The sequence below is a fragment of the Giraffa tippelskirchi genome, chromosome 1, assembly GCF_054371585.1.
Source record: "Giraffa tippelskirchi isolate mGirTip1 chromosome 1, T2T-mGirTip1v1.2.pri, whole genome shotgun sequence".
NCBI classification, from domain to species: Eukaryota; Metazoa; Chordata; class Mammalia; order Artiodactyla; family Giraffidae; genus Giraffa; species Giraffa tippelskirchi.
The window spans coordinates 97,275,041-97,291,373 of NC_137275.1; the positions used below are offsets into that span (position 1 = coordinate 97,275,041).

Genomic DNA, 16,333 nt, shown 5'->3' on the forward strand with positions numbered 1-16,333 from the left:
ATGTTGAATAAGGCCACAAATCCCTCTTCAGTGATTTTATATCCCAGTTCCCTAACCTGGGAGTTACTCCATAGCCCCCATATCTGGGTCTTCTCTCAGCCTTTTCATAGAGTTGTATCTCATTTGTAGTTCCATTCTTTTTTTCAGTGAATACGGTATTGGTATATAAATATTTCATTTGAAAGTCACTTCTGATTTCCTTCTTTATATTTCACTTTATCCATTCCTTCTCTGTGCTAAAGTATCTATTCTGTTGCAGCCGCACCTCTCCATGTCTTGATCGTGACAACAGCAGGTGAACTTCCACATAATTCCTTCTCTGAACATGTTGCCTCTCCTCTCCCCCTTCTCCCTATACCTTGCCTCGGGATGCTTTAGTGTGACCATATCTAGCCAGAGAGAGAGAGAGAGAGAGCACACGAGGGAAAATGATTTATTTTCTCCACATGATGACCATTACTGAATTCCCCATTATGGTACAAGGAAAGTGGGTATTTTTTATTTTGTTGGAAATAAGTGGGGTTATGGTAAAATGAATGTAGACCTAATGCGAGAGGCTGTCTTCATCATGTCTCCATATCTCTGCTTCTTTTGAGAGAAAAAGTGCTACATAGAGCTGAAAGATGTTATTCCCAGCAATTATGCAAATTGGTTAAGCTATTTTCAAGTTATAGTAAAGGTTATGATTTTAAGTGTCCCTCAGCAGAGTTTTTGAAAGCCATAGTCTAGGTGAACCAAAGGCTGAAAGTTTATTAATAGTGCACTCGCTTGCTAGTACTGGTTTAAATGCAACTTTTGATATTTTGGAAATTGTACTATAGAATGATTCCAGTGTTCTAAAAATATCTTTGATTCTATGTTATTTTGATAAAGTTATTTTTAAAAGTTCTTATAAGACTACTGGTTATAGTGTTTTTATTATACAGTAATCCATCAGGATATTGAAGATTGTCTACAAATCAATTTTCAATTTTGACAAATTTATATCCATTTTTTTACTTTTTCTGCAATACACACTAAATATTTTGTTTCTATACATAAACATAGTGATAAATACATTTTTGGTGATTTTAACAGGTTTGAGACACTTTATTTCAAAGCTGTTTTTCATCAGTTTTTCAGTTGATGGAATTTGGAAGATTAGGAAGAAATTAAGGAAATTATAGAGGAGGGAGCTCACGGTACGGTTTTCTCACAGTAACCCAGCAATCAGATTTAATTTAAGGTCCTCTTGCTATGTATGTGTGGATCACTGAAGCACCCTGATGACAGATTTTTTTCCTGTTTTCACTCAATAACTAACTCCGAATGCTGCAATCTCCTCCCCATCCTTACCCCATGGTCCCAGATGAATTAAACGTAAACCTAAGGATTAATAACTTTTGGGGTGGAGGATATAGTCCTCAAAAGACCAGAATCATTGTTTTCTGCTGCCTCCTCTGAAGCATGTATCTGTCTAGCTAATCAACTACATATTCCTAGGCAAGTCATCTGCATAATAATGGTGGATTGCTTTTGCTTTTATTCCTTTTAAATTGTGATAACACTGTATCTCACAATTTAGAAAACTTCAATAAGGATTTCTACTTTGCATGACTGCTGAATTTCCTTTGAAGAGTAAGATAAACAATTAAAACCAAGTATGTTATGTGATGTTTTTTTGTCTGTACAGTCTGAAGTCAATGTTTAGTGTAGTATGTGTATACATTTTCTGCAGAACTACTCTTGATTGTTTTAGCGATACAGCAAAAATAGTATATATTTCTTGGAGGAATAGCAGTTTGTTTTTCAAATAGAAATGCTTCCAGAACTTTTGAAATGGAACATTCCAGAAGGTCGCCTAACCTAGTTAGAATTTTAATGCCAGAATGCCACATTAGAGTTTGAGTTTAATCAAAGTCTCTCATTTTATGGATGAGAAAACTGAAACCTAAAGATGTTAAGTGACTTGCCCGAGGTTACAGCAGTAATTCAAGACAGGGTTAGGTCTCGTGATAGATCCAAGCTGGAGCCAGGAAAGAATGTGATACTTGTTGAATTATCTTGTGGTCTGTAATAATAGTGTTTTTTACATCTTCTTTAGTACAGTTCATAAACTAATCAAAACTCCATATTAAACTACTTTAGCAAAGTTCTGGGTTCGTTGTAGATATTTAATAAATGTTAGTTTCTCTGTTTAATTTTTTTATATTATACACTAATTTTAAGACATTCAAAATATATACAATTATGTGCATTTATTGAATTCTATCTGCTTGACCCACAATGATTTAATCCTCGCTCTACCCTTGAGTGGTGATAGGATTATCCCTCATTGACAGATGAGGCTTCAGTCACAGCTCACAAACAGTGGAACTTAACTTCAATCCATTTATCAATACATTTTACTTTAGTTCTTTTCATCTCCCAATGTTAAGGTTAAGGTTGTCTTGTCCCATTTTTAATCTCCTGAAAATATGAGAAAATAAAATTTACTTAATCAAATCTGGTATGTGAACTAATTTCTCTCATGATTCACCATAACCTTTCACTTTTTCCTGTGATTAAAAAAAATGGTCTCTTACAATCTGCTTTTTGAAATTGTTATACATCACAAAATAACTATTCACTAATGTATTACCTCAGCTTTGCTGGTGGTTCAGTGGTTAACAACCAGCCTGCCAATACAAGTTCTGTCCCTGGGTTGGGAAGATCCCCTGGAGAAGGAAATGGCAACCCACTCCGATGGGAAATCCCATGGACAGAAAGGAGCATGGCACAGAGTTGGACACAACTGAATGACTGACACACACATCCAAGTAGTTAACACCTTTTGATATCCTGATATTTTTAATGAAAATATTCAAATGCTAAGCCGATTTTATATTGTAAACTATTGGGATTAACTGGTTAGCATGTTGACTTTTATCAAAAGATTTCTCATCAGTACCTAGAAAAAAAAAATGGAATAGTCATTTCTCTTATTCTCTTTTAGTTGAAGAAAAGACTTTTATATATAATTCTGCCTAGTCAGCTTTTCAGTTAGTTGTTTACTCTAATGAGGTCTGACTGGTGTTTGGTCCCTGGTTGTCCAGGGACCAAAGAATTAAATAACTTTCTACTTTAGCCTTCTTTTCAATTAGAAATAAATATATACAGCTTCTCATAACTTACCCTTTTCACTCTTCCATCATTCACTATTAAGCAGCATCTGCAGTTACACTGTTTGAGTCTGATTTGCTTAGAATATTTTCTTACTAAACTTGTAAACATTTTTATTCATTTTGACTATCAATATTTAGCTCTTTCATGACTTCCCATCCTTTTGTTTCTTTCTTGAGATCTTTCTGGTTTACTTTCTTCTCTCTCTGCCTGCCCCTCTCTTCCTTCATCTCTCTCTCCCCCTCTCTCATCTAATAATTCCCTCAGTAGAGCTCATTGCTTTTTATTAGTCTATTGCACTTTTTTAGTTATTTCATAAAGACACAAAAGTTTGTTTTTGTTGGAAATTTTCTCTGAATTAGACACATTGCCACTTTAATTTTTCAAATTTGCTTGGTGTTCTGGTGCAATACTTAAATATAATTTTCTAGATCTATGATGACACCAAGACATATATAGTTAAATTTATCTACTGCAGCTCCAGTCTCTAAGTCCTTTTACTTTCCAGTCTTTGGTCTTTCTTCATATAGTTTTCACTCCTAACAAAATCATTACTTTGGTATATCCAAGCTCTTGGTTTTTTGCTTACTCTCATTTTCTACTAATCCTTTATCAAGGGAAATAAATATATTCACTTTCTCATTTTCAAGCAGGGAAATGCCTGTAGAGGAATATTTAATATTGAAGACAGTCCTTCTCAACTGTTTAGTATTTTATGAGCTGAAATGTCTGAGTGTAGTAATTTGAATGAGGTCTGACTGGATTGGTTGTCTAGGAATCAAAGAATTAAATAACCTTCTACTTTAGCTTTCTTCTCAATTAGAAACAAATATATACAGCTTCTCACAACTTACCCTTTTCACTCTTCTATTCATTCACTATTAATCAGTTACTTATTAACTGCCTACTATGTGCCCCATTCACATTGCACTAGGCACTTGGGACACAGGAAGAAATACGGAGCACAAGGTCACTGCCATTGTGACACTGGTATGGTCCTGTGTGTGGTTTAGTTCATTTCTCCTTGACCAGGAGAGTAAGTGATTCCAAGTAAGTGAAATCATCATGTGACATTTGGGGCTTAGACTGTGAGCATCTTGGCAGCAGTGACTATGTCTTTACTTTCTATATCCTTGCTCAGTTCCTAGCAGAGCACCTGGCACTTACAAGAAGTGTAAAAAATCTGACATGAAAAGCAGCACAGAAATTATGGGGTAAATGAGAACAAAAGAGAATTTTAAAAGAAAGTAACATAGAAATCAGAGAAAGTAGTCAAACGTGTAGGTGCTTAGACATTGTTACAGCCAAATATATAGCTACTTTAATTCACTGCTTATAGAATGCACCACTAGAAGATATTCTAAATGGAATATATAGGCTGTAAACCATTACTGGAACAAATGTAGTGAAAATATAATAGCATGTACCGTGAATGGGGAAACACCCTGAATGCTTTCAAAAAATACAGATAGTATTTGATATTGATAATGTTAATCAGATGTATTATAATAATTCCTTACTAGTTTGAGTCCCTGTTCTTCAGCAATGATGCTAGTAATCAAAAGATGAAAAAGAAATCAAAGAAAGTAGAGAAAGGCAGAAATACAGCAATGAGTTCGAAATAGCACTGGTTGAAACTTCAGTCATTTTTTTTCTAGTTTTTATAAAAATCAACATAAATATCGTAGTCAAATGAAAATAATAAAATGGAAAAGAAGCCTTTGTAGTCATCTAGAAGTTTTACCAGTTCTTTCATTCTTTTGAGCAATAGTGCATTGTAAAAAGCAAATAGAAAATAATTTTGAGAATTCCTACTTAAACACTAGTAATAAGAAAAGCAGCCAACATTTTCTCATTGTATTTTGATAAAGACCAGAAACATCCACACTTCAGAACCGACGCGTTGCTTATACTCCCCAGTTTGTGCCCCGTACTAAAAACTGAGAGGACTGGGTTTGAACTGGTAGGTCTAGACTGGCTCCTGCATGGGGAAAGAAGTGTGAGACCTCTTCTCTTGGTCTCATTCTGCATGACTTGCTTCAGATAGGCACTCTGGGCTCCTTCACAGACGTCTATATTACTAGCAAGAGGGGTTCTGTTTAATAGCATGCTTAATGAGTTCTGTGTTCTGCTATGAAGAGGATGCTAAGGTATTTTTTCTTCACTTATTTAAAAATAACACAAATATATTGTGTTTCTATCCCATAACTTACTTTAATGAAATACCTTTCAAATGTTTTACCTGTTTGTTATGGATGTCATATCTGAGTGTGATGAATCTGGTATAGTTCTGTGCTGGTTAAGCTATCAGTAGATCTTACTACACCTATGTGTTGCTTTTCTCTTTCTGTTTTGGTATAAAATTCTTGCAAATGCAAGGAGAATTGGGAAAGACAGTAATGTTATTTGTGAGAGGCTGTGCACATTATTTGTGTGTGTCTTTGTGTATATGTATACGACCATCAGATTGCCTGGTTTGATTTTTCCTCCTTGACAAAGTGAGTGCCTCCCAGACTGTGAGTTTTACACTAACCTAGTGATACGAACTCAAACTAAGCTGCAGAAACATCCTGAAGGAACCAACTTCAAAGCTGAGACAAACCCTTTCTCTTGGTACAGTTAAAATAAACAAGCCAAATCACCTTGGATCATTATTCCCTTATTCATGAACAGTTAGGTTGGCAGAAAAGAAGCAAAAGAAGAGATGCCTTTACATTTCTGAATTACTAGCTATGATTTTCCATGTTCAATTTATTATAATTTGGGGAAAATCACGATGCACAGATGTCTTCCATTAGCATGAGCCCAGGATTTCCCCCTCAAAACCCAGAGCAGAGGGGATTGATAATCTTGTTTTCTGTCTACCCTATCAATTAAAATGGTATATAAGAGATATTTCTACTTAAGAAGTAAAAAAGCACCTTTGAATCAGTAAATGGGCTCTTTCCAAAGCATTTGATTATTTTGGTTTTCCTCTTTTTTAGAATGTAATCAGTTAAAAACCTGCATCCTGGGTATGACAGTGTTGTAGCAGGATGCATGTACATGGGTTTGGTCTTGAGAGAAAGCCTGTGAATTTTTCTTAAGTCGTAGAATTATGCTAAAATGATCTGGACATGATGTAATTTTTAAAAGTCAAGTTGAGTTAACTTAGAAAAGCTACAATTTAGTCCTTCCTCTCTGCTCTATATTATTTCAAACTATAGATTTTTCAGGACACATATAGAAGGAAGCAAATGCCTCTGTATTTATAACAAAAGGAGACTCATATTCTTTATATAATTTCATTCCATTTTCTAAGTCAGTTGGATGTATTTTTAATTTACAAGTTCATGTTTAATATTACCATTGTCAAATTCGGGGCAGAACTGTTCTTTAGTAAGAGATCAAAAAATACAAAAATTAAAACAGTAACCAAACTGAAATAAAGGCACTGGTATAAAGTAAAGTTACTTTTTAAGGGCATGTTTTTGGCCACCATGCATATAAATAAGAAATATTTTAAGAACAGAGCATTATGGAAAAATGCTAACTTGACAAAGCTTGTTTATCTGCCTTTGACATTTCAAAACACATCTAATCTTCCATTTTAATTTTTAGTTTCCTGGTTAGTTTTATGGTGGATGCCCGAGGTGGTGCTATGCGAGGATGCAGACACAATGGGCTCCGCATCATTATTCCGCCTCGGAAATGTACTGCCCCAACACGAGTCACCTGCCGACTGGTCAAACGCCATAGACTGGCGACAATGCCTCCAATGGTGGAAGGAGAAGGCCTGGCCAGTCGTCTGATTGAAGTCGGACCTTCTGGTGCTCAGTTCCTTGGGTAAGGGTTTCTGATAAACCTCCCAGTTAGTCACCGATGGGCTTGTGTCCTCTACATGAAATCACTAGGATGGAGTGGAAAAAGGTACGTCAAACTTTTGAAAGAAGATTGGCCCCTATGAAATTTTTTAAGAACTGAAAGTAATGCCTCAATGTTTGACCGCACTTAACTGCCTCTTATTGTAAGGCATTAATGGGTTAAGCATTCAGGTTGATTTTTACTCTTTCTCTTTGGATGTGATAGTAGCTGCCAGGCTTCCACTATGAATAATCATACTTTGGTTGATGGTAGGTATTTTTTAATCTGGATTTAAGTGGGAAAGTCATAGAGAAAAAAAACAGTTGGCCCTTGAACAACGCAGGGGGTTAGAGGTGCTGACTGCCCCCCACACAGTCGAAATTTTGCAAACACCTGAGGGTTGGCTTTGCCTGTAAGAGGCTCCTCCACATCCCAGGTACTGCATCTGTGGATCCAACAACCACTGATGGACCACGTGGTTCTGAAATATTTGCCATTGAAAAAAATCAAACCTGCCTAGTTGTTCAAGGGTCAACTGTACTAGTCTGTTCTGAACATAAACTTGACGTCTTGTATAGTTACAACAAACATAATCATCATCTTCGTTTTGGAGAGCAGTGTTCTTTATAGAACATACAAAAATTTAATCTATTTGTCTTTTCTGTTATCAAAATTGCTACCATGAGTTAAAAATTATCCTGGCAGTTTTATTTGGCATAGATTTCATTAACAGGACAAAATCAAGAATGACTTTTACCATGCTCATTTTAGCAATTTTGAGCAGAAATAAGCTTTTCTTCTATTTGTACTACTGCTGTTATATTACCTGGTATCTCAATATGCCAAGAAATGAGTAGCACATGCTGAAAACTGACAAAACAAAGTTTTAGAGGGGGATAAGTTTCAAAATATTTTGAAACAAATCGGTTGTATTTAAGTCTTGTTATATAAAGTCTTTGTGGTAAAAAACTGGGGAAAAATCCTATTAATTATGAACTCTCTTGCTTTGCCAGTGTCATACTGGGGAGAGGATTTCTTACTTTAGAACTCAGGAAACGTTCTAAAGCCTTGTAATTTGGAGCAAACTATTAACAGGTTGTTCCAAATTATGTTCACACCTGAAAAGGTGTGTGTATGTATTTCCCAGTTACGGAAACTACCTCCCATGTCCTCCTATCAGACAGACCAGAGATTTAGAAGGAGCCTGTGAAGTTCTGGGTTGCATCAGAAAACGCCATTATGGTTGGAATAGTTCCCCGGTGATTCCTTTCATATTCTGTACCAGGTCCTTTCTCCTTCCTCATCAGATAGTTGTAGGCTTTTTAATAATTGTCAAATCTGTTGAGAAATACCCATGAAAACTTCTGGCCTCATTAGAGAGTCAGAGTTTTTGTTGTATTCCCAACAGCTTTGTCTTTCCTGTGGAGCATATTTTTTTTTGGCTCATGCCCTGGCGGTGAACCTAAGCAGGAACAGATCCGACCCCCAAGCGCCCTCCTTCCACGCGCCTCCATTGTACACTCTGGGTCTCTGTTCTTGCTCTTTGTGACCAATGGAGGGGGCAGAACCAAACGCAGTGTGAAACCAAACTTCACTCTGTTCATCAGCTGGTGACGCTGGGGTTCTGTGGAAAACAACACCTGAAGCTTACTTATGTTCTTTCTTTCACTGCTGCTTTGGATGTACTCAGTAAACTTCACCTGCCAACGGCTCCTCCCCCACTTAATGAGGGAGAAAGTTTGGTCAGCCGCATCCTTCAGCTGGGGCCTCCTGGAACCAAATTCCTTGGGTAGGAGTGACTTAAAACAAATTGATGGCTGCGGGCCCCCATTCTTCTCCTTCTTCTGCAATATGATTTCTCCTTTTGTCATTGTGCCCATGACATGTCCCTCTCTATGATTTAAATTCTGTACAACCTATCTTTAGTGGACCATTTCTGACCCTTGTGGTATGTGACTTTTATTTTTGAGTGATGTTTTTATATCTTTTCCCTTAAAGTGCTGTGACCTTCATTTTCGTTTCAAGCATGAGATCTGCCTAGTTGTACTATGTGCTAGTGATGATGTTGTTATGATAAATTCGGAGTCTGTATCAAAGCAACCTGGACTGAAAAAAAATCAAAAGCCTCTCTGGATTTTGAGAATGAATGTGACCGAAACATAGTAGGGCAGTGCATGTTCTGGATCCTGAATATAATAGGCATTGGACACAACCTGGCTGCCTGCTCAGATGCTCCTTTAGGGCCACCCTGTGTACACATGCCTATTGTTTCCTTCAATGGAGGAAAGAGATGGAAAGAGTCCTTGAGTGCATGTCTCTCGAGTTCCGAAGTAGTTGACTTTTCTGACATCTCCTCATTTATACCACATGAAATTACGCAGTGTATGAGCCATTTTCCCTCTTAAACCATTTTGTCATTTTGCACCTTATAGAGAACATTTTAAGAGATTGGCATACCTCATAGATATGCATGTACATTTCTTTTGGTTAAATGTGTTATCCTTACGTTTATCAAAGGAGAAGTTCCAGAATGCCACATGCACTCACAGGGAGACATCACTGGCTTAAGGTAGCAGCATGGCCCCGAAGACTGGTGCCCCCAAGGTGGAGTGCTAGCTACTGTGGGACCGTCTGCTAGCTACAGGGCTCCGGAGGATGGCCCCGCTCTGTCCCTGTCCCCAGAAAGAGAAGAATTCCAGGTCACTTTGCAACAGACAGAGTTGAGGTGCTTGTCTTGCTGGTGGTTAGCGCCTGTTCACACTGAATGTTCTGCCTTGCTGTGTCAGGCCTGTGATCGTGGAGATCCCTCATTTCGCTGCCCTGCGAGGAAAAGAGAGGGAACTGGTGGTCCTGCGCAGTGAGAATGGGGACAGCTGGAAAGAGCATTACTGTGACTACACGGAGGATGAGCTGAACGAAATCCTGAACGGCATGGATGAAGGTACTTCATATTGAAGGTTTAAAAGAACTCTGAAGTGGAGGCACGATAGTGATGCATGTCTTTATATCCTGGGTGTGTGTGTGTGACCTAATCCAATTTGGGCCTTCTCTGCTGGCGCTTGCACAGTAAAGCCTGCCTATTGACGCTAGGAGGTTGTGAAGGAAATAATACCAGGTTATTGCAGGTGCCAAACAAGAAGTCTGGGTTTTTGAGCATTAGCTGCCCAGACCCCTTGTTTGGCACCAGTGACTCAGTGGTAAGGAATCCATCTGCCAATGCAGGAGACAGTTTGATCCCTGGGTTGGGAAGGTCCCCTGGAGAAGGAAATGACAACCCGCTCCAATATTCTTGCCTGGGAAATCCCATGGACAGAGGAGCCTGTTGCGCTATAGTCCATGGGGTTGCAAACGAGTTGGACATGCTTTAGCGACTAAACGACAGCAACAGAGTGTTCTGGTATATTCCCATGGTGATGCATTGGAGGGCAAATATGCTACATTTGCCTAGTCTTATTTTTGTTGTGTTCAGGAAAATGAAATTCTTTAATAGTAAATATCTTAGGTTAATAAAGAGATACAGCCCATCTCTATCTTTCGTGCAAACTTTTCTAAAATATGAAATAGAATAGATGTTGTTCCATAACAAAATGAATAGATACTGGATAATATATCCATGATTTTTAAAACTGCCTAACCTGAACATTTAGATATTTAAGACACTGATAAAAAGTGCTAAACTTTTCTATAGGAAAACTTGCTGCTGCTGCTGCTAAGTTGCGTCAGTCATGTCCGACTCTGTGCGACCCCATAGATGGTTTACATATACCCATAACTACTACATTATAGGATAATATAAATTTTTCTTTCATTAACTTATTTTTTAATTGGAGGAAAATTGCTTTACAATATTGTATTTTTTTCTGCCATTCAACAATGCAGATCAGCCATAATTATACACATACTGTGTGTGCTAAGTTGCTTTAGTCATGTCCAACTCTTTGCAACTCTGTGGACTGTAGCCCACCAAACTCCTCTCTCCATAGGATTCTCCAGGCAAAAATACTGGAGTGGGTTGACATTTCATTCTCCAGGGAATCTTCCCAACCCAGGAACTGAACCCACACCTCTTACTTCTCCTGCACTGGCAGGCAGGTTCTTTACCACTAGTGCCACCTGAGAAGTCCTTTACCTCTCTCTTATGCCTCCCTCCCCTCCCCTCATCCCATCCCTCTAGATCATTACAGAGCACCAGGCTGGGCTCTCTGTGTTATATAGCAACTTCTCACTAGAATAATACTTTTAACTTTCTATTAAGGAGTTAGGAAAATTAAGTTCATGCACAGTTTACACTTAATTTAAACAGAGAGTTAGCTAGGGTTGAATTTCATACGCACACCTACACATATAGTTAAGGAATGTATTTGTCATTAGGGCTTTAATCTCTGTAAATCCCAAATCCCAGCTTAGGCCATTTAACCTCAGGTTGAAATATCTTAGTTTGACTAGAGGGAGGTGCTCTTTCTTAGGCCTCCTGAGACTGCACAGAGATGAGATGTCAGTCCTGATAACCAGAGATATGTTCCACTTTACGTGACTACACAAATAGGCACGTTTTTTTACCCAAGTGCCAAGAACATACTAAAATTTGCCCCAACCTGGGCACACAGCTATGTGACTGTCAGATTTTATCAGTCTTCCAGGACCACTAGCTGTAGCTTCCTGTGTGGCTCATGGATAGTAAAGTGTAGCCTGACAGCAGCTGCTTTAGTGTTTCTTCCTGTACCCTGCTGAGGTTAGTAAGAAGAGAGGCCACGGAAGAGGAAATTATGCCTTCTAGATGTGTGGGTCAGTATTTTCCAATTAAGATGAAAAGATCAGGATTCTTACTGATAAAGCTTGTTCTGTGCTGTATTTAGCTGCTTCTGCTCCTGAGAACCATTTCTTTTGCTTGCACTGAGTTTAGGATATTTCCCTCTGATATATTTACCTGTCATTAACACTGCCATGTTGTCCTTAGATGGGGACCCACTCTTATAATTTTTTATATAAGTAAAAAGCTCATTTTGAAACAGAATCGAATTTGTATATTTTTATGTTTGTTCTGTGAAAACCTGTTCTTTCATAAGTATATGCTAGTAATTGCCAATGTATCAATCTTCAGTCATGAATGATCAGATCCTGGGACTTCTGACTTTTGCTATCTAGTTATATTCAAGAGTCAAGAAAAACACAGTTGCTGTTCATGCCTCTGTAAGAATTGTAAAATGCTTTCTAAAAATGAATAGCTTTCCATAATCCCTTAAACTTCAGTAATCTACTTAGTTCAAATTTTCAAATTTTAAACCAGTTGGATTTACTGTATTGCCCTACATATCTACACTAATGCAATTTATCAAGAGTCCATTATCCCATTCTCCTGAAGTTAGATGATCTGCTTGGTAAGTTCATGATTTCAGGGGAATATTGAAACCCTAAATTTACAATCACTGATCTTTTTAAAATATCCGCAGTGATTATCTCAGAGACAACCATGCCACTGGAATGAACACACTGACACAAATCTTACCCTTTGAAGACATTTTATTCCTGCACTACTCCGCTGAGAACCAAAAGGACCATATTACTTCTTAAAACCATAAATAACTGGTTTTGAACTAACTTTGAAATTTACAGAGAAACGGAGCCCCTAATCAATTTCCTCTTCATCACGTTGAGCCAAAAATAGGACAGGTTCCTTTCATTCCAGGTTTGCCCTCAAACCCCCTCATTTACAAAGACAGCCTTGCAATATTCCGCATCTGGAACTAGATGCTTTTGTTTCACAGTGCCCTGGAAAGCCCTAGTTTTCACAAAGAGAGAAAATGTGCCAACCAAATGCTGACAGGTCTTGAGAGATTCTGGTATTGTTAGGATAGCCTTGCATTTTAAATTTTCCTATTATTTAAAATAGAAGATTTTTGCTGCCACATCTGTTTGATGTTAACTATGCCAGTGAGTTTGCTAGAATGCTTTCAAAACCGAATCCTTGCCCTATGAAGATGGGTCATTTCTTGTCTCAGTGCTGGATAGCCCGGAAGACCTAGAAAAGAAACGGATCTGCCGCATCATCACCCGTGACTTCCCACAGTACTTTGCGGTGGTGTCGCGCATCAAGCAGGACAGCAACCTGATTGGCCCAGAGGGTGGCGTGCTGAGCAGCACCGTGGTGCCCCAGGTGCAGGCCGTCTTCCCCGAGGGGGCGCTAACCAAGCGGATCCGGGTTGGCCTACAGGTACGCCCACATCTAGAGGCAGGTTAACCTACCATGGATTTTATTCCAGTGATTCAAATTCAGCTTTTCAAAAGAGAATTAAATGGCTAAAGAATCAAATTATTCCTGGGCGAGCAAAAGCTGCTCTTAGAAGTCGTCAGTGTCATGCAGTTTTATGTGAGTGTTTGGTAACAGTAGGCAATTACAGTTGCCCTATTGGAAGACACAAAACTGATTTATGAAATAAAAACCAATGTATTAAGAAATTGACATGGACTATAATGACGTATTGTTTATTTTAACACATTTCCTTTCTTTTAAAAGGCTCAACCTATGCACAGTGAGTTGGTTAAGAAGATTCTGGGCAACAAAGCTACCTTCAGCCCTATAGTCACTTTGGAACCTAGAAGAAGAAAATTTCACAAGCCAATTACCATGACCATTCCTGTCCCCAAAGCTTCAAGTGATGTCATGCTGAATGGTTTTGGGGGAGATGCACCAACCTTAAGATTACTATGCAGCATCACAGGTGAGTCACATAGGACTATTGTGTTAATAATAGAAAGTTCTGGAAGAAGAAACTTAGATTGTGAATACTAAATTACCTTTGTCATAAGGTGCCTGCATTTTATTAATATGCATTAGTTCAGGAAAAGGACAGTAACTAGGGAAGTGAAAGGGGATAGGAAGTGAACTAATATTTTCTAAATAAAGCCTGATGCCAGACTTTTAGACACTTCATACACATTATCATTTTTATCTCCGAGGAAACTTTAAACCCTGTAAAAGGGGGGAAACCAAGATTGAGAGAAGTTTTTCTTATAATTTGCCTGAGATTATATTGTAAATATCTGACAGAGTTGGGGTTCAAACCCAAGTCCATATACCTCTAAACCCAAGCTTTAAGCCTTCATTGAAGTTATCATCTTATACCTATTGCAAACTAAATGATATCTTGAATAATTATACCAACTATTTCAAACTTTTCTGTCCAGGAATTGGTTATGACTTTATCATTAATCTGTTGACTAACTTTCGGAAGAGGAAGGATATTTAGTCTTCTCAATTGAAGTTGTAATAGCTTTCGTCAAACTCCAGAAAGCTATTCCCAGGACACTGGTTGTCTCAGACCAATAATACTACCACAGATGGTGAGAGATAAAAAAATCCACACAAGTAACCTGTGTTAGAACTACGTAATTGAGAATTTCCCTATTTAACAAAAATTGCATGGTACTAGCATTCAGTAAATATTCATACTGTTTTTAGTAGGAATAATAACTGTATCTACTTCAGTATTATTGAATTTTTTTTCATTTCTCCTCATTTTGGCAGGAATGTTCACCGTTCTTTTATCCTCTCTCTCATTCTTCCTTCTTATCAGTGTTTGTTTCTGTACTCTTGATAGCAAACCATTGAGACTTTACCCCATAAGTTTAATAATATGACATAAATTTTTTTTTAAATAAATTTATTTATTTTAGTTGGGGGCTAATTACTTTACAATATTGTAGTAGTTTTTGCCATACATTGACATGAATCAGCCATGGGTTTACATGTGTTCCCCATCCTGAACCCCCCTCCCATCTCCTTCCCCATCCCATCCCTCTGGGTCATCCCCTTGCCCCAGCCCTGAGCATTTGTCTCATGCATCAAACCTGGAATGGTGTTCTGTTTCACATATGATAATATACATGTTTCAATGCTATTCTCCCAGAACGTCCCACCTTCACCTCCTCCCTCAGAGTCCATAAGACTGTTCTATGCATCTGTGTCTCTTATTCTGTCTCGCATATAGGGTTATCGTTTCCATCTTTCAAATTCCATATATATGCACTAGTATACTGTATTGGTGTTTTTCTTTCTGGCTTACTTCACTCTGTATAATGGGCTCCAGTTTCATCCATCTCAATAGAACCGATTCAAATGTATTCTTTTTAATGGCTGAGTAATATTCCATTGTGTATATGTACCACAGCTTCCTTATCCATTCGTCTGCTGATGGACATCTAAGTTGCTTCCATGTCCTGGCTATTGTAAACAGTGCTGCGATGAACATTGGGGTACACGCGTCTCTTTCAATTCTGGTTTCCTCGGTGTGTATGCCCAGCAGTGGGATTGCTGGGTCATATGGCAGTTCTATTCCCAGTTTTTTGAGGAATCTCCACACTGTTCTCCATAGTGGCTGTACTAGTTTGCATTCCCACCAACAGTGTAAGAGGGTTCCCTTTTCTCCACACCCTCTCCAGCTTTTATTGCTTGTAGACTTTTGGATAGCAGCCATTCTGACTGGTGTGAAATGGTACCTCATTGTGATTTTGATTTGCATTTCTCTAATAATGAGTGATGTTGAGCATCTTTTCATGTGTTTGTTAGCCATCTGTAAATATGACATAATTTTAAAATACATGGGGGTTTCCCTGGTGGTCTAGTGGTTGACTGTGCTTCCAATGTTGAGGGCTCAGGTTTGATCCATGGTTGGGGAACCAAGGTCCCACATGCCACATGGCATGACCACAAAAAAAAAAAGACACTCAAAACCAAAACAAAGCAAAAATAATAAAAGAAAATACACGCACTAAAATGAGAGTAGTGTGAAATCTTATGCTTCACTTCTGGCCTCTCCCGGTTATTCATTTCTGCTGATTACATAGCATTCCCATACTTTTTGGTTCACGTATGTAGGATTAATCATCCTATAATATGCTATATAGCAGCGTGGATGCAAAACAAGTCAGGCTGAAAAATGTCCGTGGCACATCCTGCCCTTCTAGATAATCAAATGAAGATACCACCTGGGCCTTGACACCATCTAGTCTAGTTATTCTGGGCCTGTGTCTTTGGATGGATTTGTTCTAAACAATTTCTTAAATTTACTTGTTAATTTTTACAAATACGTTAATAAATTTTTGGATTTTTGTGTTTTGCTCTATTATACAATTCTGTTTAGAATGTATATTTTATGGGCCTCCTGGAATAAGGAACTTTGATAACTCATTCCCTTCTTTAACAAACCTTAGAGTCAAAATTCGTTTTCATCTCAAACATATATTTCTCCTGCAATGCCTAAAGACAGTTTTGTCCTTATTTATGCCAACTTAATGTCTCAGTAGAAATGAAAGTCAGCATCACCCTCCAGAGCGATGTGTCTATGTACAG

The 16,333-nt window shown here is 38.1% G+C and overlaps 1 protein-coding gene across 3 annotated transcripts in view; it reads left to right on the forward strand.

Annotated features, from left to right (window-relative positions):
- Positions 1-16,333, forward strand: part of ANK2 (ankyrin 2) — a 266,916-nt gene that overhangs the window by 198,754 nt on the left and 51,829 nt on the right. For 2 of the 3 annotated variants that reach the window (XM_081484755.1, XM_081484766.1), the window contains 6 exons: positions 260-295; positions 6,742-6,966; positions 8,675-8,773; positions 9,771-9,925; positions 12,984-13,195; positions 13,499-13,703. In XM_081484755.1, coding sequence (XP_081340881.1) covers positions 260-295; positions 6,742-6,966; positions 8,675-8,773; positions 9,771-9,925; positions 12,984-13,195; positions 13,499-13,703 — 932 coding nt within the window. The remainder of the gene's footprint in view (positions 1-259; positions 296-6,741; positions 6,967-8,674; positions 8,774-9,770; positions 9,926-12,983; positions 13,196-13,498; positions 13,704-16,333) is intronic. The other variant, XM_081484775.1, reaches the window with a different exon arrangement.